We start from the raw sequence: 25,857 nt of genomic DNA, 5'->3' as shown, positions 1-25,857 counted from the left end.
AGCCAGGGTTACACACCGAAACCCTGTCTCAAAAACAGAACAAAACAAACAAACAAACAAACAAATAAAACCCCAAAAGAACAACAACAACCAAGCAAGGCATCAGATACCCTGGGTTCTGGAGTTAATGGAAATATTGGGAACCAATGCCAGAAACCAGGAATCAACCCAGGCCCTCTGCAACAGCAGATGCTCTAAACTGCTAAGCCATTTCTCCAGCCTCAAGAGACTCTATCTTAATAAAACTCAAATAAATAATCCACAAGTTGGGTGTGGACTGGAATGTCTGGTTATAGCTTCTAAGCATCACAGGAATGGATCTTAGTGTCTGGCTGGCTTCCATCAGGATAACCAGACCAGATATCTCATTGAACATTTGTAGAATCTTAATGTAAGTGTAATCTTTACATGGCTCTCAGTAGTAGTGAAGGGAAATTATATAGGTAACTAATGCAGAGCCTTCTTGATATCAAGTCATTTCTACCAGAATCTTGAGAATAAAAGGACTTTTAGCTATGTAAGCGTGCAGAACTAAAGAATGTGTTGACAGTTCATATGAGTGTAGCTCAAAAGAAACTCCCCAACTAGACAGGCTGGCCTCGAACTCAGAAATCCATCTGCCTCTGCCTCCCAGAGTGCTGGGATTACAGGCGAGCGCCACCACCGCCCAGCCCAACTGGACAGTCTTATGATTCCTGTCTTCAGTTCCTTTCCCTAGTCTTGTCTCACCGTGCAGTTAATCAAGAGGATCAGCAAAATGGCTAAGCTCCTAAAGTTGGTTCTGAGTTTTATCCTTGCTAGGAGATGGTAGGAGATAACCAACTTCCATCCTTGTGCATGTATATACACAAATGAACATGCACACACACACACACACACATTTTCCCATTATATATGGAAAAACTGCTAAAGATACAGAAGAGAACAAAAAAGATAGCCTTTACAACAGAACAGGTTTTGGATCTGGTGATGGAACCTGGAGCTTCTCGGGAGACTGCTCACACTCGTGACATCACTGAGAATAATTTTAGTGAACTAAAAGCAAGGTAAACTCACAATATTAAATTTTTTGTTTATTTATGTTGTGTGTGTGAACACATCCATAGTGGCAAGTGAAGGAGGCCACAACTCTTGGGAGTTTGCCTTGGTTTACCTACTAAACCGTTTCACTGGGCCTCAAATTCATATTTCTTTTTGTTGTTTTGGCTGCATGTGTGCAAATGCACGGTGAGTCTGTTCCCTCAAGTGGCCAGAAGAGGGCGCTCGATCCCTGGCGCTGGAGCCAGGGATGCTTCTGGCCAGTCAGTCACAGGTGCTAAGAACCAATTTTGATCCTCTGGAAGAAAGACAGTGCTCTTAGCCATCATCTCCCCAGCTCCCTTAAATTCCTAATGATATGTTTAAACTCGGCTTTTAGAAGAGACTGAAACACAAACTCCATTTAGCAAGCTAATTCAGAGAATTTAGGGCAGGGGATGTGACAGCCAGCCCTAACCTGGAGGCACTGTTATTGCCAGTCCAGACTGCTGCTCTCAGTCATTAGAGACACTTCCCTCAGAAAAACCATTATCCTATAATCTCATTCTATTATCAACATTCCAGGTCAAAGTGGCCCTTAAGGGATGCCTGGTACCATAGTAAGTTTCTTTAGCTGTGTAAGTTATTACACAGGACGATTTTCTTGCCCAGCTGTGGATTCCATAGATAATGTACACCTTTTGTATATTATGTAATTTGTGCTATTCTGTAGGTGATGCACATCTATCTATGATATCCACTTTATAAAGCCTTCCTTTACTCTTCTTCCAGCATGCTGTTTGGCTCTAAAGCTGCCGTCCTTCAGGTAGCAGTCTCACTATGTAGCAGTATAGGGTCGTGTTGGCTTTAATTTTAGCATTTTCCTGCCTCAGCCTCCTGTGTGTTGGGTAATTGACAATATGCCTGCTCATCCTACCTGTCATTTGTAAACAGGTACGTGTGTAGCACTGGCTGTCCTGGAACTCAGAGATCTGCCTGGCTCTGCCTCCTGGGTTCTGGGACTAAAGGCATGAGCTGACTCAACAAGATTCAAGGTCAGCCTACTTTGAACCCACGCTCCAGACTCAGCAAAGGCCACAAAGCAATGCAAGTCTGCTGCGCATGTGCACTTGTGCCGCACCGGCCTACGTGAGGCTTCGCTGGCTGGTCATGGCGGCGGCAGAGGGCGGCGCCGGCTCCGCCCTCGGGGTGGGGGGGGATGCAGTAGAGCCGAGCTTAAGATGCTAACTTGATTGAGCGGGCCAGGCCGGGGCCTCTGAGCAAGGCGCTCTGAAGTCGCCGCGGTTCGGCCTCCTCTGCTTGGTCAGGCACTCTTCTTGCCTCACACACCTACCTTTGCAAACTTTCACCAGCAGACCTTAATCAGGCAAAAACTGACAGGAGGATTTGTCCTGGCCCGGCTGCTACTAGTCGATGGTAAGCTCCACTCCCATTTTCTGATTGGCTCCTGGGTGCCACTTCCTGCCACTCTCATTGGCTTAGGCAGCACTCTTTTCATTGGCTCAGGGGCGTGGCTCATCTTGCTTAGGCTCTCTCATTGGTCGACTACAGTCCTTGGGGCGGAGCCTCCGTGGGTGAAGACAACAAAGGGTCGCAGCTCGCTTGCGGGCGGCAGGCGGCGGTGTTCCAGTCTTCCTTATTCTTCTCGTCTTAGGCACAGCGGCCTCCCGCCAGTCCCGCTCCAGATGAAGTGTGAGCACTGCACACGAAAGGTGGGTGAGTCGTCCGGCGGGGCTAGGGACGAAAGCCGGGTCGGGCTCGGCCGGGTGCACCTTGCTCTGTGTTATGTCGGCCTCTGACAGCCATCACCTGTCTGCGGAGGACTGGGCGGGCGGCGAGTTGGCTGTTGTCCACAGCCGGCGAGTGCAGCGCAGGGACTCGCTGTGGAAGCTACTGTTCTGGGGCCAGGGTTTGATCTCAGTCCCGACACCCTGTTGTGGAAGTGAACGATTAATAAAGTAATTAGAAATGTTTTGAGCGGCTCTTACACTTAAACAACAACAAACTTCAGTGAAAAGAAGTGGAGAAAGAATCAGGGTCAGGCAGGCCCTCCTGTCGTGCACCACTAGGTGGCTGAAGTGACTGACAGCCGCTGCACTTGCTTTCATAAGCGATGCATGTGCAGGCATCTCGTGTTTTTTTTTTTTTTTTTTTTTTTACAGGAATTGTATCATATCCAAATACTCCATACATTGTTCCTTTTCAGAGAATCGCCTGTATTCTTGTGTAATAGCCACATCTAAGTGTTTATATATCCATTACGGTTAGATCACTTCTGTTCTTAGTTATTACAAACAATACAAATGGAGTGTGTGTGTGTGTTTATGGGTACCCTTCTGTAAGTGTGCATGATTTTATTTTGTAGAAAGGGTTTCTAGAAGTAAGATCTACTGCTCAGGATATGTTTTGTTTTTTGGCATCACACTAAATTATTCTGGGCTGAGCTCGATGGTACTCACCTATGATCCCAGTGCTTGAGAGACTGAGGCAGGAGTTCAAAGTTAGACAGTACAATTTATCAAGACCCTATCTCATTTAAAAAAAAAACTATTATGGTAGCACACACCTTATTCTGAGCACTCAGGAGGCAGAGGCAAACTTTCTGTGAGTTTGAGGTCAGCCTGGTCCACATGGTGAGTTCTAGGACAGCCAGGGCTATGTAGAAAGATTTGATCTAAAAAAGAAAAAAAATAGATAAATAAAAATAGAGAAAATAAAAATAATTTTCCTTTCTAATATCCCCCCTCCTTTTTTTTTTTTTAAAGGAATGTAGTAAAAAATCAAAAACTGATGACCAGGAGGATGTGTCCACTGATGCGCCCAGCCCAGCCAGGGAGAATGAAGAGGCAAGTCAACATTTCCTTTTTGTGTCAGCCTAACATGAATGGAGTGGCTCCTATCAGGGTCATATATTACTTTGCACTTCACTGCTCTAAGAAGGACTGAAGTAAAAGTGGTGGGGGCCATGTATGGGACCATCTTAATTCTTCTCAAACATACTGCATGAGAAATAGGAACATTGTGGTGGTACAGTGTTGAAACCTTATTCTATAAAATGGAAGGAACTTACATTCTGTAATTCCATGATTTTTTTTTTTTTTTTTTTTTTTTGTGAGACAGGGTTTTTCTGTGTAGCCCTGGCTGTCCTGGAACTCACTCTGTAGACCAGTCTGGCCTCGAACTCAGAAGAACTCAGAAATCCGCCTGCCTCTGCCTCCTAAGTGCTGGGATTAAAGTAGCCAGCTGTTTAAGTTATCTATACTGTTGTTTAGTTCCGCTCTTGTTTTTGCTAATCCAGTGATGCTTATCTGTACATATTGTATCCTACCTGGAACTGAGCTTTCTACCTGCCTCACTTTGAAGAGGCTTTTGCTTCTGGATGTGTCCCGCCATACTGTGGATTCACAGAGAAGGTTGCAGTCACTGTTCTCTTAGAAAATATTGCCAGGCGGCAGCGGTGGTGGCACACGCCTTTAATCCCAGCACTTGGGAGGCAGAGGCAGGTGGATTTCTGAGTTCGAGGCCAGCCCAATCTTCAGAGTGAGTTCCAGTACAGCCAGGGCTACACAGAGAAACGCTGTCTCAAAAAAACAAAAAACAAAACAAAAAAAATATTGGGACTAGTCAGGAATGCTGGCACACCTCTGGAGTTCCAGCTCAAGGTCAGCCTAAGCTATATAATGAGACCTTGTCTCAAAACAGTAACTGAGGGCTAAGGATTAGTCAACTGATAGAGTGCTTAGCTAGCTAGCCTGAAATTCTGAGTTCAACCATATATAAACAAACTCATTTAGAGCTTACTAGATAGCTCAGCTGGTAAAGACACAGAGTCTCAGGATGTGAGTTTGATCCCTGAACCCATATATGACATATGGTGACTTATGAACACAGGTGACAGGAGAGCACCAGTTTTTGCAAGTTGTCTTTCTATCTCTATACCAACATATGTGCGCATGTACGCGTGTGTGCACACACACAAAACATCAAACAAGAAAGCAATCAGTCAATGTAATATAAAACTTTTTTATGTAAGTATAGAATTAATGACAGGGGGAAGTGGGTGGCAGGATTTTTTTCTTCGACCTAGTCGTTCTGATGTGCTGTTTAATCTGATGGACATAGTTCTGGCCCTCCTATGTGTGCCAGTGCTGTGCTTTGGGAAGTAGGACTTTGGGGGAGCAGCAGTGCACCAGGAGGCAGTGGTCCCTGGAGTCCTGGGTTAGTTTGGGCCAATGCTTTAGACACCAGACCTGTACCCTAATGCTTACTGTCTCATAAAATCTCATCAACATGTCAGCACAGACCTGAGAAGCAGAGGCCTGCCTGGACTACACAGCAAAAGTCCGTTTCCAAAAACAAAACAACCCCGTGAGGCCCTGCTTCTTATCACAGTTGGGAGGAGTTGGGTGTCTTCCATACCAGAATTCTGGTAAGGATGAGATAAGTTTGAACACAGTCTAACCAGCATCTTGGCATTTTAGTGTGGACATAATATTTAAAAGGCTAAGAGACGCTGGGTAAAAGTTGGTAGACCGGGCCCTGAAGTTAAGAATTCAAGGTGGGATTGGAACATTGTCTGCATCTCATAACTGCCTAGTGCCTGCTGAGGGCAGAGAGGATGTTTGATCCCCTCGAATTGAAATTATATATGGTTGTTAACCACTGTATGGATGCTGCGGATCTAACCTGGGTCCTCTGAAAGAGCAGCAGTGCTATTGATTGCTGAGCCATGTCCAGCTCCTATTTATCTATTTTATTTTTTGAGATGGTCACACTTGCTATGTAGACCCTACTGGCCTTGAGTCCAATGATCGTTTGTCTGTTTCAGGAGACCTGAGATTAAAGGCTTATGTCATTAAGCCTAGCATCTTTTTTTTTTTTTTAATCTGTGTTTATGTGGACTCAGATGTACGATTTAGGATAGGTTACAGAAGCATTATATAGAAGCCAGGGAGCAGGAGGAGAATCAATGGAAGTCACTTAGAAGACAGCCTGAGTGTATAGTGTAGATGCTGGGCTGACCTGGGGACCCTGATGACAGGAACTGGAGAGCTGCCTTAGAGCAAAAGAAGAGGGACTCTACAGAGTCCGCAGTTTACAAGAACAAGCAAGGACGGAAGATGAGGGGTAGGACAGGAACTAGCCTGGACCTGAATGTTGTTTGTTTACTTATTTTGGAGACAGGATCTCACTCACTATGCACTTCTGCTTGGCCTGGAAGTCACTATGTAGACCAGGTTGGTCTTGAATTTAAGAGATCCACTTGCCTCTGTCTCTGGAGTGCTGGGATTAAAGGTATGTGTCATGGTGCTTAGCCGAGAACTATATTTTAAAGTAACACACACACCCCAAAACCACAAACAAGCATATTGGCACACACCTGTGACCCCATAACTCAGAGTTCTAAGATGCAGCTGCTGTGCGTTCAAGGCCTTACTGCACTACATAGTGAATATCAGATCAGGTCTACAGGGTTATCTAAAAATATCAACAAACTATGCAAAAATAAAGCTGCACAGACTCCCCCCAGAGCTTCTGTAATTGACTGAGATGACTCTCGCTTACTTTAGCATCTTCCTGTGTCACCTCACCAATACCAACTGAACACCTATTGTTTCCATGTGTTTTGTTTTTACCAGTACCTGATTTGAACTTGAGCCTTGCACTTGCTAGGAGAACTATGACCCTCTCGTAACTGCTAGCACCTGAGCACCTTCTAGGCTCTCAGAGATGCTAGAGAGCATAAGGAACATGAGCTGCTGCCCCCTGAGTGAGAGGTCATAAGGGGGACAAGCAAGTTGACACTGTGGTAACGGGCCCTGAAAATAGATGTCAGGATGCCAGCTCTGTTGGGGCCAGTAGGTGGGCGAGAGCTCTTTGGGAATATTTTCTTTCTGGAAGGACTCAGAACAGTCAAAGCCAATATGACTGAATGTGAGCCCCCGAGGGGCAGGTAGGGCTAGGCTGGGCAGGCAAAGGCCGCGCTGTGAACCCTGATCTGAGAGTGCTGGCTGTCAGGGGTGTCAAGCAAGGGAAGTGTGGCTTGTGCTTTAGCAGATTCTCTGGGATTAAAATGGCCAGAGCAGGGAATGGGAGGTGGGGGTTCAAAATGGGGTTAAAGGAACCAGGTCTTAGCATCCAGGTGTCAGTCCCCCCTTTTAAAGGTGGGGGTGGGGCAGCGATGAGCACCAGCAGTTCAGAGTTGGGAGCTGAAGTCTGAGGTCTGTGTTGCTCACAGGTGGAAGCCTCAAGCCGGCCCTGACCGTAGGGAAAGTCGGCGGTCTCAGGTGGAGCTGGAGGTGCTAGGCAGGGAAGCCAGAAGCTGGCTGCAGGCACTGGAGAGGAGGTGGGAGAGGAGGAGGGGATGGCTGGCAGGCCACTTTGCAGCAGGCAGGCAGGCGTCTCATCTTCCCACATGACAGTGCTGGGCTCTGTTCACCCTTGACTGTCGTCTGCACGACTCCTCAGAGCTGTCAGTGGCCTTGTGCCATGCCATGACCATGCGCCTCCGCCACCCTGAGTTGCTCAGAACTGAAATCATGCCCAGTAGCTCCTGACACCTCAGTCAGGACTTTGTCTCCATATTGACTGCCAATCCTTTGCTTTATTGTGCTTAAGCAGTTACCCTCCCTAGAGAAACAATGCTACCAGCCAGGCATGGTGGCACACGCCTTTAATCCCAGCACTCTGCAGGCAGAGGCAGGTGGATCTCTGGGAGTTGGAGCCAACCTACTCTTGAAATCCTGTCTCAAAAGAGACAGGGGAGGTGGGGGAGAGAAAGAGAAAGGAAACAATGTTAACACCATTTTCTTTCACAGAAGGGTGAATTCCATAAGTTGGCTGATGCAAAGATATTTCTGAGTGACTGCCTGGCCTGTGACAGCTGTGTGACTGTGGAGGAAGGTGTCCAGCTTTCCCAGCAGAGTGCCAAGGATTTCTTCCGTGTCCTGAATCTTAATAAGGTATGGCGTCAGCTGGAACCGATGGGGTGGGCCTGTAATTCCAGCGACTGGGAAACTAGGACAGGAGGCGTGCAAGTTCAGATTCTGCCTAGTCTGCAAAGCGAGTTTAAGACCACCCTGGGCAAGGACAATGGTGGAGCATTTGTTTAGGATGGATGGATGGACGGACAGATGGATGGATGATAGAGTCCTAGTTAGGGTTACTGTTTTTGTGATGAAACACAGTACCAGTGTCTATGACCAGTTTGTGATCTAAAGCAACTTGGGAAGGGAAGAGTTTACTTGCCTCACATGTCCACGTATTAGTGTCTCATTGAAGGGGAAGTCAGGTTAGGAACTGAAACAGGGCAGGAACCTGGAGGCAGGAGTGGGTGCAGAGGCCACGAGCAGTGCTGCCACTGGCTAGTTCATCATGGCTTGCACAGCCTGCTTTCTTACAGAGCCCAGGATCACCAGCTTCGGGAGGTCCCCACACATAATGGGTATCTTAGGGAAACATTTTCTGAATTGATGTTCCTTCCTTTCAGACAACTCTAGCTTGTATCAAGTTGACATAAAACTATCCATCATAGCCACACACACACACACACAATTTGTGTGTGTGTGTGTGTGTGTGTACGTACGTACATAAACGAATAGATAAAGGACACCCAGGGTTCTTGACAACCTTGTGCCTGAAGATCTGGCCCATCAATGTGTGTCGATTCTTTGTATCTGCAACTTGTTCTTGATGGATGGGATTTATTGTTACATTTTATTGTTACATTCCATGATGTTGATTTTCATAGGTATATTGGAATTTTATTGGTTAACATGTCTATCTTGTATGTGGTATTTTATTTTATTTCCAGACAAGATTTCTTTGTGTAGCCTTGGCTGTCCTGGAACTCACTCTGTGCAGATCAGGCTAGCTGTGAAATCACAAGATCCACCTGCCTCTGCCTCCTGAGTGCTAGGATTAAAGGCACATCTGGCAGTATGTGGCATTTTATAAATTTAATATTTGACTGGTTGTTGAAGTATCTTAGTTTTATAAAACTAAAAAAAAAAAATCTACTTTGTAATCATTACCTTTTTGTGCTGTGTGACATTGTCTGTATCTGAGGCTGGTCCCACATTTTCTGTTCTCTCTTCTCAGCCTGTACAGTACTGGGGTGGCAGGCATGTTAGCATGATGGGAGCTTTGTGCTCTGTGTGTGGGTTATATTGGCTAGAACCTTTAAAAGGGTACAAAGTAACAATGGTGGTAAGTGGTGCTGGCTAAAACCTAAAAGCTTATAAATTGACTTCTAAATAGGATCTTGTTGGAAATTTAGCTTTCCCTGTCATCCTGCAACTCAGTCTGCAGATAATGAGCCCTACCTTGGAGCCTGACAGACTCTGGGACTGGAGCCAGCACTGGAAGCCTAGGCGTGGAGGATGTTGGTGCTAATCCTTCTGACTTCAGTTTCTGGAGCCATAGGAGCCAACCAGTCACCACCACACCAAGATCCTGTGCTTTCTTTGTGTGTGTGTGTGTGTGTGTATGTGGGGGGGGGTTGGGGTGCGGTTCAAGACATGGTTTCTCTTTGTAGCCCTGGTTGTCCTGGAACTCGCTTTGTAGCCTACATCTTTTTCTTCTTCTTCTCCTCCTCCTCTTCTTCCTCCTGCTCCTCCTCCTCCTCTTCCTCCTCTTCTTTTCCTTCTCTTCCTCCTCTTCCTCCTCCTCTTCCTCCTCCTCCTTCTTCTTCTTCTCTCTCTCTCTCTCCCCCTCTCTCTCTCTCCTCTCTCTCTCTAAGTGTAATTTAAATTTTTTTATGTTTTGCTGGGCTATGGTGGACCATGCCTTTAATCCCAGCACTGCAGGTGCATTTCTGAGTCTGAGACCAACCTAGTCTATAGAATGAGTTCTAGTGCAGCCAGGGCTACACAGAGAAACCTTATCTTGAAAAACAAAAAAACAAAATAAAACAAAACTCAAAAGAACAACATGAAACAAAAAGCACCAACCAATCAACCAACCAAAAACAACAACAACAACAAAAAAAACAAACCAAAAAACTATTTGCTATTTTCCATTAAACATGTGACATTATTATTTCTCCATCTAGAGATGTGACACCTCTAAGCACAAAGTCCTGGTTGTGTCTGTGTGTCCTCAGTCTCTGCCTTACTTTGCTGCTAAGTTCAACCTCAGTGTCACTGATGCATCTAGAAGGTTGTGTGGCTTCCTCAAGAGTCTCGGTGAGTAAATCACTTCTTTATAATAGCATGGATGTATACTTTTCATAGAGGGCCCTTTTCATTTCTCAAGTTCAGCTTTCAAGGGCACAGGAGAGCAGAGCTTGAGGAGAAAGTCCTGGAATGTCAGAAGGAGGCCATCCCTGTGTCACCGTACGGCCTGTGCTGTGTGTGGACAGATGACTGTTGCAGTGACCTGGCCCCTCGTTAAGAAGAAGTGTACACCTTTGGATGGTGGACTTTGGTTATGAGGTGGTTTCTTCACTTACCTCCAGCTCACAGAATGATCATTGATAATTATTTCTGCAATGACTAATGTCCATTTTTCTGTGAGCCTTTCCCTAGCTAGGTAAGCTATAGGGCTCAGCTACATCTCCATCCCCAGGCACATATTCTTTATATGAGGTATGAAAGGTGGGAGTTTGCCACAGTGGTTGGTTGTACACGTCTTTAATACCAGAATTTGGGAAGCAGAGGCAGGTGGCTCTCTATGAGGTCAGGGTCAGTTTGGTCTACATAGTAAGTACTAGGCCATCCAGGGTAGACAGTGAGCCCCTGTCTGGAAAAAAAAAAAAGCTAGGCATGGTAGACTCCTGTAACTACAGCATTGGAAGAGCTGAGACAAGTAGATTTTAGGGGCTCCCCAGCTAGCCAGTCTAGCCAGAATAACAAACTTCAGGTTCTGTGAGAAAACTATCTCAAAAAGTAAGGTGGGGGGTAATCAAGTAAGGTGGTTCAGCGAGTAAGGGCTCCCAGTACAGGGGGGCGTTGGCATAATTCATCCCCCCAACCCTATACAGAAGAGTGAGGGGCAAGAAGACACTGGCACACATGCCTGTGATCACAGATCCAGGGAGCAAAGGCAGGAGGATCATCCATGAGTTTAAGGCCAACCTGGTAAACACAGTGAGTTCCATGCTGGCCATGACTTTGTTTCAGGCAAGTAAAAAGTAAAATGCCCAGTCTGAACCAGGCCACTGTTGTAAGAAAAGTATCAAGACTAACTGTGTTGGTGGCTAAGGAGAGACGTGTGTCATCAAACCTGTGATCTGTGTTTGTGGCTGAAACAGGAGAAGGCAAAGTCGAGGGAGAATTAGGTTGCTTAGAAGCTGGGGATGGTCATTTCTACCTGTAGTGCTAGCATTCAGGATCCTGAGGTAGGAAGGTTCCAAGTTTATGGCTAGCTTGGGCTACATCAAGAGACCTTATTAAAAATAATAACAAAAAGCCAAGGGTTATAGTCCACGCTTTTCATCACAACACTTGGATTCAGATAGATGATCACACCCCAGTGTGCATAGCCTGGTAAGCTCTGCACAGCTAGGACTGCATAGTGAGATCTCATCTTACTAGGAAATGACAGACAGTACAGAGAAGTCAGATGTGATCGGTCTCCATCCTTGGTCTGAGAGAAGAATCCATGTTCTTCTTTCCTGCAGGAGTGCACTATGTATTCGACACCACAATCGCTGCAGATTTCAGCATTCTGGAGAGTCAAAAGGAGTTTGTACGCCGGTATCACCAGCACAGTGAGGAACAGCGTGAGCTGCCCATGTTGACCTCCGCCTGTCCTGGTGAGCACAGTGCTGGCACTATTTCACCAGAGCTGTAGACATAATCATGGCCCTAGCTTTGGCTGGAGGATTGCAGGCCCATCCCAGCCAGCTTTGTAGAGCAGGACAGCTTATGAATAGGAACAGCACAGAGGAGGTGTGTTGGCTCACCCTGGGGCGACAGTCTCAGGAATTCAATGTACCTAGTGCTAGAAGGCAGGAGAAAACTGTGGGAACTGTCTTCATGCATGTGCATGCTCTCTGTCCCTCTCTCTCTCTCTAGGTTGGGTCAGATATGCTGAGCGGGTGCTGGGCCGCCCCATCATCCCCTATCTCTGTACTGCCAAGTCTCCCCAGCAAGTCATGGGCTCCTTGGTGAAGGATTACTTTGCCAGGCAGCAGGTAAGCCAGTGTCCCCAGAGAGTCGCAGCAGAGGTTAGACTTAAGGTAAGCAAGGCCTGAGGGAGACAGTGCATACTGTAGATAGCATGGTCCTGGACCTCAGCCATGGAGACACTGCCTGATCGCCTCTGCCTTAGGAAGCTGAGCCTCATCTCCATCCCTATCCTGGCTTTTTGTTCCAGGTCACAGATAGCATTTCTAGCCTTTTTTTTTGGTTGGGTTTGGTTTGGTTTTTTGAGACAGGCACTCTCTATGTAATCCTGTCCTAGAACTCACTATATAGATTGGGTTGGTCTCAGACTCACAGATATCTGCCAGCCACTGCTGATTAAAGAAATATGCTAGCTGGGCAGTGGTGGCACATGCCTTTAATCCCAGCACTTGGAAGTCAGAGGCAGGCGGATTTCTGAGTTTGAGGCCAGCCTGGTCTACAGAGTGAGTTGCTATACAGAGAAATCCTGTCTTGAAAAAGCCAGAAAGAAAGAGAGAGAGGGAAAAGAAGAAAAAAGAAAAAGAAATGTACTAGCACACCCAGTCCCCCCTTTTTAATTTTACATGTTATTTATGGGTATACATGTTTTGCCCATCTGTCTGTGTACCATTTGCTGGTGCCTACAGAGGCCAGAAGACCCCATCAGATCCCCTGAAATTGGAGTTGTATCTGTTTGTGAGCTGCTACATGGGTGTTTGGAATTGGACCCAGGTTCTCTGGAAGAACAGCCAATCTTCTTCTTCTTTTTTTTTTTTTTTAAAGATTTATTTATTTATTATATATGAGTACACTATAGCTGTCTTCAGACACACCAGAAGAGGGCATTAGATCTCATTACAGATGGTTGTGAGCCACCATGTGGTTGCTGGGATTTGAACTTAGGACCTCTAGAAGAGCAGTCAGTGCTCTTAACCGCTGAGCCATCCCTCCAGCCCAAACAGCCAGTCTTCTTAAGTGCTGAGACACCTCCCCAGTCCCTGGTCCCATGGTCTTAACACTTTCTATCACATGATAGATAAAGGGATCCTTTATAACCTTTGCCTCAGCCTGTCCTCCTCAGTTCCAAGGCGTTGGGCAGCCAGATATAGACTGCACCCTGCCTTTCTTCTTTCATGTGAGTAACTGTTCGGGTCCCACAGTACTAGCAAATACATCAAGGGGAAGGACTTCGAAAACACTGCAGCAGCCTGAAGGCCACATCCACCTGATAACCTCATTTAGCCACAGAAAACATTTCTTCATTTATAAAGTCACCACAGTTGGCAAATTACCATCTCCACCACCCCCACACCATATGCATATGGAATTGAAGGGACAGAAAACTGGCAGTGGAGTGGTCTATATTCTTCTCGGCCTCTTCTACCTGATGTGAGAGTTCTGGTGCTTCTGAGTCTTCTCAGGACTGCCAGCCCGGTGCTCTCTGAGTGGAGCCCAAGTCACAGATCCTCTTGCAGCTCCTAGTGGGAAGGATCGAAATATTTTTCCTCTTGAGCTCTACCCCTGCCCTGAGTAGGGCTTTTCTACTGGGTGTCAGTGTAAAGTCACTGGGCAACTGCAGGCTCTGGGCTGGTCTTGGCAGAGGGGTGATCTGGATGTTGTCACTTGAACAGTTTCAGAAAGTGTTCAGGTAACACAGGAACAGCACAAACCTGGTCTTACCTGTGCAGAGCTTTTGAGACAGAAACATCAGTGGGGCAGGGTGGGAGCAGCACTTATAACTACCCTATCCTCTGCCACCATAACTGCCCTGTTCTCTGAGCTGAGTTCTCCTCCACAGAACCTGTCTCCAGAGAAAATCTTCCATGTTGTCGTGGCTCCTTGCTATGATAAGAAGCTAGAAGCTCTTCGAGAGGGACTTTCCACTACTTTAAATGGTGCTAGGGGCACTGACTGTGTGCTGACATCAGGTGAGAGCGAACAGCTGCTCTGACAGGTCAGTGTGGCCAAGACACCTGATGGCACTGATAACCAAGGGTTCTGGGGTCTCAGTGGCCTAAAGTGAAGAAGAAGATTCTTTGGAGTCTTTCTCCAGATAGGTCAAGTCTCTGGGAGAGCCAGCAGACAGCGTGGCTTTGAGGTGATGTGCTCTTATACCACGCCACAGCCCATCAACATTTCTATCCTGTAGAAGGCAAAAAGTGTTTGTGCACACAGATAAGCATAGAGAGGCCAGAAAGGTTAAATAGTTAAAGAGATGTCTAACCTGTCTTCCTCATGGGATACTGGGAATGAATGTAGTTGCTAAATTAATAAGAACCCATCTTAGGGAAGAAGCCATATGCACTTTGTAAAGAGCTTTGATGTAACATGTCTTAAGCTGTGTTGTACCTACAGGGCTGAGTTAATTGCAAACAACTCTTTTCTAAAATCATGCTGGGCTTGAGTGTGCTGAAATAAATGAACCGGTGGTCAGATTCTCAAGTCCTGGCCCAGGCCTGGTTCCTAAAATTGGGCTGAATCAAGTTTCATTCTTGTCTTTTGTGGATCGTTTCCCTGCCTGCTATAAACCTTGCAGGGACCCTCCTCGCTTTCCCACATGTGAGAACACTAATATACTATTGGACACAAAGAATGTTTTTTACACTGTATAAAGTGAAAAACTCCACTGTGCCCTAGTGACACTGCATTTATTGGCCCCACTGGTAATGCTTTTCAGATGCTTTAGAGCAGCAGTCCTCCACCTGTGGGTCATGTGTGGCCCCTGCAGGGGCCAAACATCAGATATTTACATTACACTTCATAACAGTAGCAAAATTATAGCTATGAAGTAGTAAGGAAAGTAATGTTGTGGCTGGAGGTCACCACAACGTGTGTTAAAGGTCAGAGCATCAAGAAGGCTGAGAACCATTGACTTAGAGACTGTGGCAGATTTGGTTGGGAATAGAAATTATCCACTAGTGTCCTGGGAGCTTTTCAGAAAAAAGAAAGCCAAAGGCACTTGACAGGAGCTTGTTAGGATCCAGACTCACCTACTTGATTTAGATTCTGAAAACATTCTTGAAGGTTTTCAGACCAGGTTCTGGTGGCCTGGTTATCTGTCAGGATGACCTTGAAGATCAGGAACTCTCTTCCTCTCTGTCTTGGGAGTCTAGCTTTGACACATGGAGAGATCCTTTCCCAAGGTGGGATAGTGCTGCAGGGAGGGCAAGATGTTTAAAGGTGCTGTTCTATACTTCCTGAGCAGGGGGCCCGGTGTCTCGCTACTCATGATGGAATAAAAATCTTCAAGGGGACCATCTTAGAACCACATTGAGAATGTAAGCAGTTCTCAATGTCTTGTGGTACCTGGTGTCTCCTGTTCTCTAGGGAACTCTGAGAGGGACTTTTCTTGGGAACCCTTATATAGAAAGAAGGTAGTATAGAAAGTGCTCCTGGCTGTGACGCTGTCGGTGCAGCACAGTGTCCACATGTCAGAGCAGTGCAGTGTGGAGCACACAGGCTTCCACTTCAAGGCAACATGAAGCAAGAACAGAACTGACTCGGTCCAGGGTCCAAAGGAGGACTTCTGCTCTCACTTTGTTCTAGTTTGTTTCTGATGTTAGCATTACTTTATTCTGGTGAGGGGCTCCTGTTACTTGGAATGGATTTTAAAGCAAGGAGGGGTCCCAGGCTCCTAACACAGCATCTCAGGGAGAAGCCTGACCCCGTGGCCTTGCCCTCTCCCCCCTCTTCCCCCATCCTCCTGTCAGTGACTCATGCCTCATTTTTTTCCCCAGGTGAAATTGCCCAGATAATGGAGCAAAGTGACCTCTCTGTGAAAGACATTGCTGTAGATACTTTGTAAGTAGCATCTTTGTGAGTTGGGAGGGGCCTCTGGTGAGCCTTGCAGGCCCCAGGGCTTCCCTGATTAGATCATGTGAGTACTGACAGGCTCCTGCAGCCTTACTAACCTGGCCTTTGAAATGGATCCAGGCAGGATCCTGGACTATTCTCTAGTACTGCAAGGGTCTTGGGGGGCTTCCTCGAGTGATGGCCGTACTGTATCCTTCAGGGAGGAAGGCAAGCATAGAACTCTGGAGCAGAGCCCCACACCTCACACAGTGGCTCCCTCTGGTCTCTCTGCATCAAGAACACACCTGCTGTATTTCTTTTTCCTGTGGTGACTCCGATGCCCAGCCAGGACATAGGCTCTTGATGCATCCTGGGTCCCATTTAAAGTTTACTGCAAAGCCTGAGTGCTGCAGTTATCCCTTATGGGAGGTGAGGCAAGTAATTCTGGAGTCCCTGCTGCCACAGACTACCTGACAGCCCGGGGTGACCAAGATCTTCACTGTGGCAGCCTAGACATAGCCAAGCACGTGCTTTCAGCCACCCACCACAGCGCCACCCTGCCCTGAATCCAGATGTAGCTATACAGAACCAGGTGAGCGAACCCCGTGAGACAGCTCCATTTGCAATCTTGGGCTAGATGCAGAATGACATCTCATATTATTCATTAGAACTCACTGAGAACATGCTTTCCAGGGCCGGAGGGGTGATCAGTGGTTAAGGATTCTCACAGCTCTGTCAGAGGACCCAGGTTTGGTTCTTAGCACCCACATGGCTCCCCAAGTTTAAAAGTAACCTAGTCCCTTCAAGTGGCTGCTTGGACTTTGTTTCTATCAAAACAGGGTCAGTACTTGCTGCCTCTTCATCAACACAATGTAGGCTTTGTCTTCTCTGTTTGAGGTTTGGAGATGTGAAGGAGGTGGCAGTCCAGCGTCACGATGGAGTGAGCTCAGATGGGCATCTGGCTCATGTCTTCAGACATGCAGCCAAGGAGTTGTTTGGCGAGCACGTGGAGGAGATCACCTACCGCGCACTAAGGTTCGAGCCGGCATGCCCACAGCACCAGGAGGGAATGGTGCCGACAGAGCAGCCAGAGCTAGGGGTGATGCTGGTGCCATGTATGCAGTGGGTGGCGTGCCTGGGCATGTGGTATACTTAGCTGCCCTACCTGTGGCTGTTTCATGGGAAAACCAGTGCTGGTTACAATACACAGGCCTTTTGTGTGTGGCCATTGACATTATCTTGGTGACATTCAAATGGGCAGATATGGTAAACCTAGCACTGGGGAGACTGTGGGAGGATTGTGAGCTTAAAGTCAGCCTGGGCTACATAGTGAGACTGTACCTCAGACTAACAGAAGTGATCTTTGGGTCATTGGCCATTAAAATCAGTTTTATTGATTTATAGAAACAGAGACTTCCACGAGGTCACCCTGGAGAAGAATGGGGAGGTCTTACTGCGCTTTGCTGCAGCATACGGCTTTCGCAATATCCAGAACATGGTCCTGAAGCTCAAGAAGGGCAAATTCCCATATCACTTTGTGGAGGTCCTCGCTTGTCCCCGAGGTAAGAGCTCAGAAGGCCCATGGACAGCCTGTCCAACAATAACCATCCAGGGCAGGACGCCCCTCATGTCACGTCATGCCATCCTCAGCCAGGAAGGCTCCCTTCCCTCAGCTGTCATGTGAGAAGTAGACAGTTGTATCCCTAGACCTTCCCTGTGCGTGCCACATGGAAACCCACCTGATACGAGGTGGCACCCAGCTCCTAAGCTCCCTCACATGGAGTCAGCACTCAGGGACTCCTCGGATGGAAGCTGAAGCTGTGCAGTGGCAGCAGGTGTCAGTTGCTGCCTAAGAGTTCCCTGGGCTGCAGAAGCAGGTGAGGAAAGTGCCCGCTAGGATGGAGGCAGTGAGAGCAGGCCAGAGTGAGGGTGGGACCTAGTGCCTGGGTCTCTTGCTCATACAGTAGGGGAGAGTGCTGGGGAATGAAGGGAGCCACCTGAAGGACTCTGCCTGCGATACTGGGTGTGAGGGGCTAGCTTAAGACCAGGAGAGTCTCGGTCGTCCGGAGCTTGCGGAAGGCACTCAAGTAGAGCACTAGTGTCTTAGTCAAGGTTCCTATTCCTGCACACACTTCATGACCAAGAAGCAAGCTGGGGAGGAAAGGGTTTATTCAGCTTATACTTCCACACTGCTGTTCATCACCAAAGGAAGTCAGGACTGGAACTCAAGCAGGGCAGGAAGCAGGAGCTGATGCAGAGGCCATGGAGAGATGTTCCTTACTGGCTTGCTTCCCCTGGCTTGCTCAGTTTGCTCTCTTATAGAACCCAAGACTACCAGCCCAGGGATGGTACCACCTACAAAGGGCCCTCCCCCCTTGGTCAGTAATTGAGAAAATGCCCCACAGCTGGATCTCATGGAGGTATTTCCTCACCTGAAGCTCCTCTCTCTGTGATAACTCCAGCTTGTGTCAAGTTGACACACAAACCCAGTCAGTACAGCTAGTATTCTCAGAAAGGCCCAGAGGGGAGAGTCAGAGATGAAGAGGACAGGATCCACAGGGAGTTTGCAGAGGAGAAGCCATTTCTATTTCCAGTCCCTATCCTCAGGAATCTTCTAGGGGGAAGGCTAGTAGCCATCATTTAGAAGAGGGGATGAAAGCAGGAGCCATCTACTTTTCCTGAGGCTCAGAGGGAAAGCAGATGCTGTGTTGGAGCTGGCGCTACAGTAGGTAGAGACAAGATGGAGCCTCTTGGAGGGCTCATCTTGCTTTCTGGGGAAAACTATATAGGCCTGGAAAGGAGAGGAAGTGCGTTCATACCCACGTCACCAGCTGCTAGGAGCTCAGACTGGTGCAGGCTGACGTTTATCAGGTGGGAATTTGTCCCTGCTGTTGCTGCTGCTTTTTGTTTGCTTGTTTTGTTTTTTGTTTTTCCTGGTGCTGGAGTATAGGGTAGGTAGGTGCTCTTCCACTGAGCTAATTTCCCAGCCTGTATCTGGCTCTTTAAATGAAAGTCTTTTTGCTCCGATTAGAAACTAGCACCTTGAGCACACTAGATATACTCTACCACTGAGCTGCTCCCACCCCTCTGCACTTCATGGCATTTTGTCACCTCAAGTGTCACCTGCAGGTTTGAGAGTGGGTTGTACTAACAGAAGGTGACACACACTCAGATCACATGACTGGGAAGTGTGGCTTCTGGGGAGCTCCTCACTCTGCCCTAACCCAGCCTTGTTGGGCCTGCACACTGACCAGAGTGGGCAAACAGCTGTGCTCATAGCCTGCCACCAGTCTATGCTCTTTAGGTTTGGGTAATTCTCAGAAGAAGCCAGGAATCCAGATAGCAGCCATAACTGTCTACTTCTTAAGGCTTTTAGGTCAAGCCAGTTTGTGGGAAGAACACCCAGGGCTCTCCTCCTGGGCAGGCTCCATGACAATACCATGAGTTCCAGAACAATCTCAGGCCACACTGAACTGCCTGGTTCATGCTTCTCCTGTGCCCAGCAGTGTGCCCTGAGGTGGAGCTCCCTTTATAGGCTGCCCACAGGGAAGAGGCCCACCTGTGTGTATCTTTCAGGATGCTTAAATGGCAGAGGCCAGGCACAGGCAGAGGACGGCCACACGGACCGCGCACTGCTGCAGCAGATGGAAGGGATCTACTCCCGCATCCCCATGCGGCCTCCAGAGAACAGTGCACGTGTGCAGCAGTTGTACCAGGAGTGGCTGGAGGGTACTGAGTCCCCCAAAGTCCAGGAGGTGCTGCACACCAGCTACCGGAGCTTGGAGCCCTGCACAGACAGCCTGGACATCAAGTGGTGACAGAGCCTGTAGGGCAGGCGGGGACAACTCTGAGTGACACAGCGGGTCACTGCATCTTTGCCAGCGCTCCTGGACACGCAGCTTCATGTGGTGCTATCTTTGTAGTGTGTGAGGGAGTGGAGTGTTTGCACATGGGAGAGCATTTTTCCTCTCTTTTATCCCTAGATTGTGAGAAAGATCCCAAAGAGGCCAGGGACATACCCCTGATTTGCAGGTTTAAAAAAAAATTCAAGCTGTGTGATTAAAGAATCAAGTCCCTGGGGCTGTGATCAAGGAGCCTAAGATTCCTGCTGCAGAGATGCAGGCATCAGGAAGGGCCAGGCTGCTGCACAGTGGGTAATTATGGCCTTTACAGAGGCCCAGTCATCTGGCCCAATTTGGCTCTTTCACTCGTATACAATTTTTAAAAATAATTTTGAATTCTAGGGCCAGCGAGATGGCTGACTGGTACCAACCTTAGTTTGATCAATGGGGCCCATTTGGTGGAAGGAGAGACCTATGCCCACAAGTTGTCCTCTGACTTCCACATAGGCACCCTGGTGTGTGTACCACCAAGACCACACCCCCAAACTAACGATAAAGAAAATTATACTGCCGGGGGCTGGTGGTGCACGCCTGTAATCCCAGCACTCTGGGAGGCAGAGGCAGGCGGATTTCTGAGTTCGAGGCCAACCTGGTCTACAAAGTGAGTTCCAGGACAGCCAGGGCTATACAGAGAAAGCCTGTCTCAAAAAACAAAACAAAACAAAAAAAAAAAAAAAAGAAAAAAAAGAAAAGAAAGAAAGAAAGAAAATTATACTAATTTTAAGTTGTAGTACCAGTAAGCCGTATTCTTAATAGTCACCAAAGGCCAGCAACCATTACAACCTTGGCAAGCTGGACCACCGGTGTGCCAGAGTCATCCTTTACCGACCTGCGATCAGCACTGAGTTGGACTCGCCTGGGAAGAAAGACTGCCGAGAAGGGCACGCATCATACCCTGTGCTGGATGCAGTGCACATGTGAAAATAAACAAGTAGAGAGTTACGAGGGCAGCCTACCCAGGCTTTGGGGCTCTAAGGGAGGTGCGGCTCACCGGTCACCGTGGGGCAGGAAGGTAGAGCTGAGGCTTCAAAGACCCTGGAATGGGTGAGACAGCTTTGTAAAGTCCAGCCTCCTCCAAACTCCTCCCAGCACCTAGCTATACAGCTAGGCCTAGAGCACCCACTCTCCTCCACAAAGCCCATGGTCGGGGACAACGTCCAGTCAGCCCTCACTACTGCTAGTGTGAGCACGCCTTAGGGGAAACAGTATGTCCACACACAAACAGCTGCCTGATGGCGAAATTCACAGAATCATGTGACATATACTAGAGCTCCTCCAGGAGATAAAGGGGTTGATGAAGCCCCTGAATTCTGCTCAGTGTGTGACTACCTTGACCCTTAGTCTTGTCAGCCCTGGCTTATGTTTTGTTACTCTTGTGAATCTGTCTAGGAATGTAACTGGATATGTTATTGTAAACCAGTGGTTCTCAACCTGTGGGCTGTGACTTCTTAAAGGGGTCACATGTCAGATATTTACATTATAATTCATAACAGTAGCAATACTACAGTTATGAAGTAGCAGCAGAATAATTTTATAATTGTTGAGGGGTCCCCATAACAGGAGAAACTATATTAGAGGGTTGCAGCATAGGAAGATTGAGAACTGCTATTATAAATTATGGTTTTTTTGCTTTCAGTCTATATACCGTGGGTATCCATCCTTAAAGTAACTGGTTATGAATAAACAATGCAACGGGGTCTTGAGTGTGGCATTGAGGGGGTCAGATGTTGTTCTCCTATCCGGGACTACACCCTGCAATCCGCCTCCCTAACCATGCCCCAGCCTGGGTGATAATACCTTTTTCTGAGTTCCTTCCTAATAGGTCAGGAGAGGGCTCAGAACACTGGGAGTCAGTGTAGGAAGGAACTGATTTCCTGCAAACTTCGTGGCACCATCCATTATAGTAACTGAGACTAGGGCTAAGATATGAGACGTTTCACTGATGCTAGGCTGTGGCCCTGTGAGCTTTTCAAGATGCAAGTGCCTTTCTGTTCCTGCCTCACAACGAAGCATGGTGGTACGCACTTAATCCCAGCACTTGGAGCCAGAGGCAGGTAGATCTCTGTGAATTAGAGGCTTAGTCTGGGGGTTACAGAGTGAGTTCCAGAACAGCCAGAGATACATAGAAAAACCTGTCTCACCCCCCATCTAAGAAAAAAAAAGAAAACAAAACAATGGAAGTATGAAATGAGCAAATTCTTGACAGACAGGACCTGGTCAAAGCAGCATGACCATTGCAGAGTAGACAGTGTCTGCTGCTGCGTGGCTGGTACCAGCACGAGGGGAAACATATCCCAAGTTCATATCTTCCCAGTGCTGTCTCACAGTGCTTGGCCTGAGCTGTATTGGTTTACACTACTGTGGATAACCATGCTTTTACATGATGACATTCCATCTCAAACTCTAAATTTCGTTTCTGTTCCAAGTAATCTAGAATTAGTGATGTCAGGGCTTGTGCCTTGAGTGTGCCCAGCACACATGGGCACCAAGTTCATCCTCCAGAACCACAGCAGCAGAAAGTGGCTGGGAGGGTCGCTGCTTTCTTCAGTGCACTGTTTGGACTGCAGCTAAGATTTGGCCCAGTGTGCGCCTTACCCATTACCGGGCCACGTGGTGGGCTTTCCAGGTGCACCACCCGTGAGCCAAGTACGGGAGGCGGGGCTACATCTGGCAGCTAAGCTGCAGGGGTTACCCTGGGCACATCACTCAGCTGAGGGGCACAGCTGGCCCGAGGGTAATGCAGGAAATGTGGCTTCTTTTCCACTTGGTGTACTACGTGTGGGGTTCCCCTCTGCATCTACGGATGGGAAGGGGCCTGAAGAAGTCGCTCTGCTTTACCATTGAGAGGGTGCAGTCCATCACGTCAGAGAAGACGCCTCACATCTCACCGTCCATGAAGCACCATGTCTTCTGTGGATGTGGCTCCTGGTAAACACTGAGTTGAAATGGAAGATTTATTATGATTTGTATTTATGTGTATGTGTGTCTATGTGAGTAAAAGTCAGATGTGTATAGGTGTCCACAGAGGCCTGAGAGGACATTGTCTGCCCTGGAGCTGGAGTTACAGGCACTTGTGAGCTGCATTGTGGGTGCTGGGAACTGAACTCTGGTCTTCTGGAAGAGCAGCAAGAGCTCTTACCTGCTGAGCCATCTCTCCAGACTTCTGAATGTAGTTTTGCTTAAAGTGTGTGTGCTTGTCTACTGCTGGGAATGGAACTTGGGTATGTCGTGTACTAGGCAAAAAACTACAACAGAGCTAGATCTCAAGTGCACATACATACCCTTTCTCTTGCTCTCTTTAAAAAAAAAAAAAAAATTATTGGGCTGGAAAATGGCTCAGCGGTTAAGAGCACTGACTGCTCTTCCAGAGGTGCTGAGTTCAATCCCCAGCAACCACATGGTGGGTCACAACCATCCGTAATGGGATCCGATGCCCTCTGCTGGTGTGTCTGGAGACAGCTGCAGTGTACTCATTACATATAATAAATAAATCAGTCTTTAAAAATACTTATAAAAATTATTTATTATATGTAAGTACACTGTAGCTGTCTTCAGACACACCAGAAGAGGGCGCCAGATTTCTCTACGGATGGCTGTGAGCCACCATGTGGTTGCTGGGATTTGAACTCAGGACCTTTGGAAGAGTAGTCAGTGCTCTTAACCACTGAGCCATCTCTCCAGCCTGCTCTCTTTATTCTGAGACAGGGTCTCACTAAGCCACCCAAGTTTTTACTCCTTTTTTTTTTTTTAACTTTTTTTTTTTTTTCGTTTTTTTGGAAACAGGGTTTCTCTGTATAGCTCTGGCTGACCTGGAACTCACTCTGTAGACCAGGCTGGCCTCGAACTCAGAAATGCATCTGCCTCTGCCTCCCAGAGTGCTGGGATTACAGGCGTGTACCACCACTGCCCGATGCCACCCAAGTTTTGACAGTGTTTTTACAGTGATGGAATTGCATGCAGAGTTTAGGGATATATTAAGCTGGCACTCTGATAAGGTAGCTACGGCCCCAGCTCTGTTTCTCCTTTTCCTTTCCTCACGCTCCCCTCTTCCTCCCCGTCTTTCCCTTTCACTCTCCCCCGCTACAGAAACAGCCTAGTCCCTTGAACTCCGGCTCAAGGGATCCACTCATCTCAGCCAACCAGCAGACTCATGTCTCATATCTCATATATGTCTCATATGAGACTTACAGGCTCATATCACTGATGGGGAAGATTCAATAGTCTCAGAATCATACTTTTCAGGCAGATATGGGAGCGTACAACTTTGATCACAGCACTCATAAGGTAGAGGCAGGTAGATTTCTTGGAGGCCTGTCTAATCTACATAGTCTCACATCAGCAAGACAAAATGATGGGGAAACTCTCAAACAAAACAGGAACCCTTTACCCTCTGCCTGCCTCCCTGCTTTTTTTTCTCCAAACTTGGGTGGTTCTGAGATAGTTGTAGACCACTACACCCAGCCACACTCATGTCTCCCTCTTCCACGCCCTTTCTCTTTGCCTTCAGCTCCCTCTCTGTCTCGTTTTGAGATATGGTCACATTTAGCCAAGGTTGCTTTGAACCAGTTTTCCTGCCTCCATATCTCCCAAGTGCTGGGGTTAGAGGCATGAACCACTATGTCTAGCGATAATTCCCTTTTAAATCCTGACAATAAATTTGGGGGTGGGGTGGATGTAGATTGCTCTATACACAAAGAAATCTACCCTGCCTCCCTTGCAAAAGGCAAAACCTAGAGTATTTTTAAAAATTCAAGATGGAACATATATTATTCACCTGTGAAATTCATAAAAAGTCAGATATATTTTCCTCGCCCATCATGCACAAAGTCCTAGATGTCTTGTGAGCTCTGCCTGAGCAGCCATGGCATGTACCTTTTATCCCATCACATGCTGTTAGGATCAGATGTTCAAGGTCTTCCTCAGAACTTTCAGTGTCTGAGGCAAGCCTCGAATGAAGGAGAGGAGACAAACCATCTCTCATAGTGCCTCACCAGTTTCTAGTCTCAGTTGCTTCATGCCATTGCCCGCTCTTTATAATGTCAGTTATTAAATTAATTTTAGCCCCTCCAATTGCTATCACAATTTTTGTTTACATCAATTTGGAGACTCCCAAGTCTGTTTTGGAGAAAGGCTTGCCAACTAATGAAATTATCTTAAACATACTTCTGCTATTTTGTAGCTGTGTATTTAAGTCAGTGTTCTTAACACTGATAATCATAAAATCAAAATTTGTTGGAATACACATTAAATCAAAGTACTTGGGTTGCAGAGGAAGGTAACTCTTGAGTTCCAGGCCAGTCTGGTGGTCTACATGGTGAGTTTTGGGCCAGTCAAGGCAACATAGTGGGACCTTATCTTAAACAAACTAACAGGGCTGGAGATATGGCTCAGCAGTTAAGAGCACTGTCTGCTCTTCCAGAGGTCCTGAGTTCAGTTCCCAGCAACCATATGGTGGCTCACAACCATCTGTAATAGAATCTGATGACCTCTTCTGGTGTGTCTGAAGAGAGCAATGGTGTACTCTTATACATATGAATAAATAAATCTTTTTTAAAAAATCAAATGAAACATGGATCAACTCTGGAAAACATCAAAGATGGTCTATATCCTGCAGGATCAACTAATCAGCTGGGTGGGAACGGGGCATAGGAGAGAGTGTGCATGTGGATCCTGGGGCTCACTGGGCAGCCAGCCTTGCCAAAACTGTGCTCCAAGTTCATTAAAGACCTTGTCTCAGAAAAAGACAAGGGAGAGAAGCCACTGAGGAGGACGTCCTGACATCAATCCCTGGTGTTACATGTCCCACAGTGGGACACATAACACTCTTTTATAATACACAGGAATAGACAAGCACATATATCCTGAGAATATACAGAGCAGTTTTCATCTGTGATAAGTAGTTAAGTTTACATGTACATTGAAGAACTGTTTTAAAATAAATTACTGTAAGTGTTTGATTTGGCCAGACACGGTGGCCTATGCCTCTAGTCCCATGCATAGGTAGGTGGCTGGATCTC

The 25,857-nt window shown here is 47.2% G+C and overlaps 1 protein-coding gene across 1 annotated transcript; it reads left to right on the top strand.

Moving 5' to 3' along the window:
- Positions 1-2,657: 2,657 nt before the first annotated feature.
- On the top strand, positions 2,658-21,543 carry Narf (nuclear prelamin A recognition factor). Its single transcript, XM_052193935.1, has 11 exons — positions 2,658-2,750; positions 3,804-3,884; positions 7,857-8,000; positions 10,091-10,223; positions 11,660-11,794; positions 12,057-12,175; positions 13,945-14,074; positions 15,884-15,947; positions 16,836-16,973; positions 17,343-17,500; positions 19,515-21,543. The coding sequence occupies exons 1-11, from the start codon at positions 2,724-2,726 to the stop codon at positions 19,754-19,756; spliced, it is 1,371 nt and encodes a 456-aa protein (XP_052049895.1). The 5' UTR covers positions 2,658-2,723; the 3' UTR covers positions 19,757-21,543.
- Positions 21,544-25,857: the final 4,314 nt, after the last annotated feature.

This window comes from Apodemus sylvaticus, chromosome 10, assembly GCF_947179515.1.
Source record: "Apodemus sylvaticus chromosome 10, mApoSyl1.1, whole genome shotgun sequence".
NCBI lineage: Eukaryota > Metazoa > Chordata > Mammalia > Rodentia > Muridae > Apodemus > Apodemus sylvaticus.
This window is presented reverse-complemented; position numbering and strand designations above follow the sequence as displayed.

Excerpts from the sequence above, each read along its gene's own strand:
- Narf (XM_052193935.1), top strand. The coding sequence starts at position 2,724 with ATGAAGTGTGAGCACTGCACACGAAAG. Across the intron at positions 10,224-11,659 it reads TGGCTTCCTCAAGAGTCTCG|GAGTGCACTATGTATTCGAC; the intron begins GTGAGTAAATCA and ends TCTTTCCTGCAG. Across the intron at positions 15,948-16,835 it reads GACATTGCTGTAGATACTTT|GTTTGGAGATGTGAAGGAGG; the intron begins GTAAGTAGCATC and ends TCTCTGTTTGAG.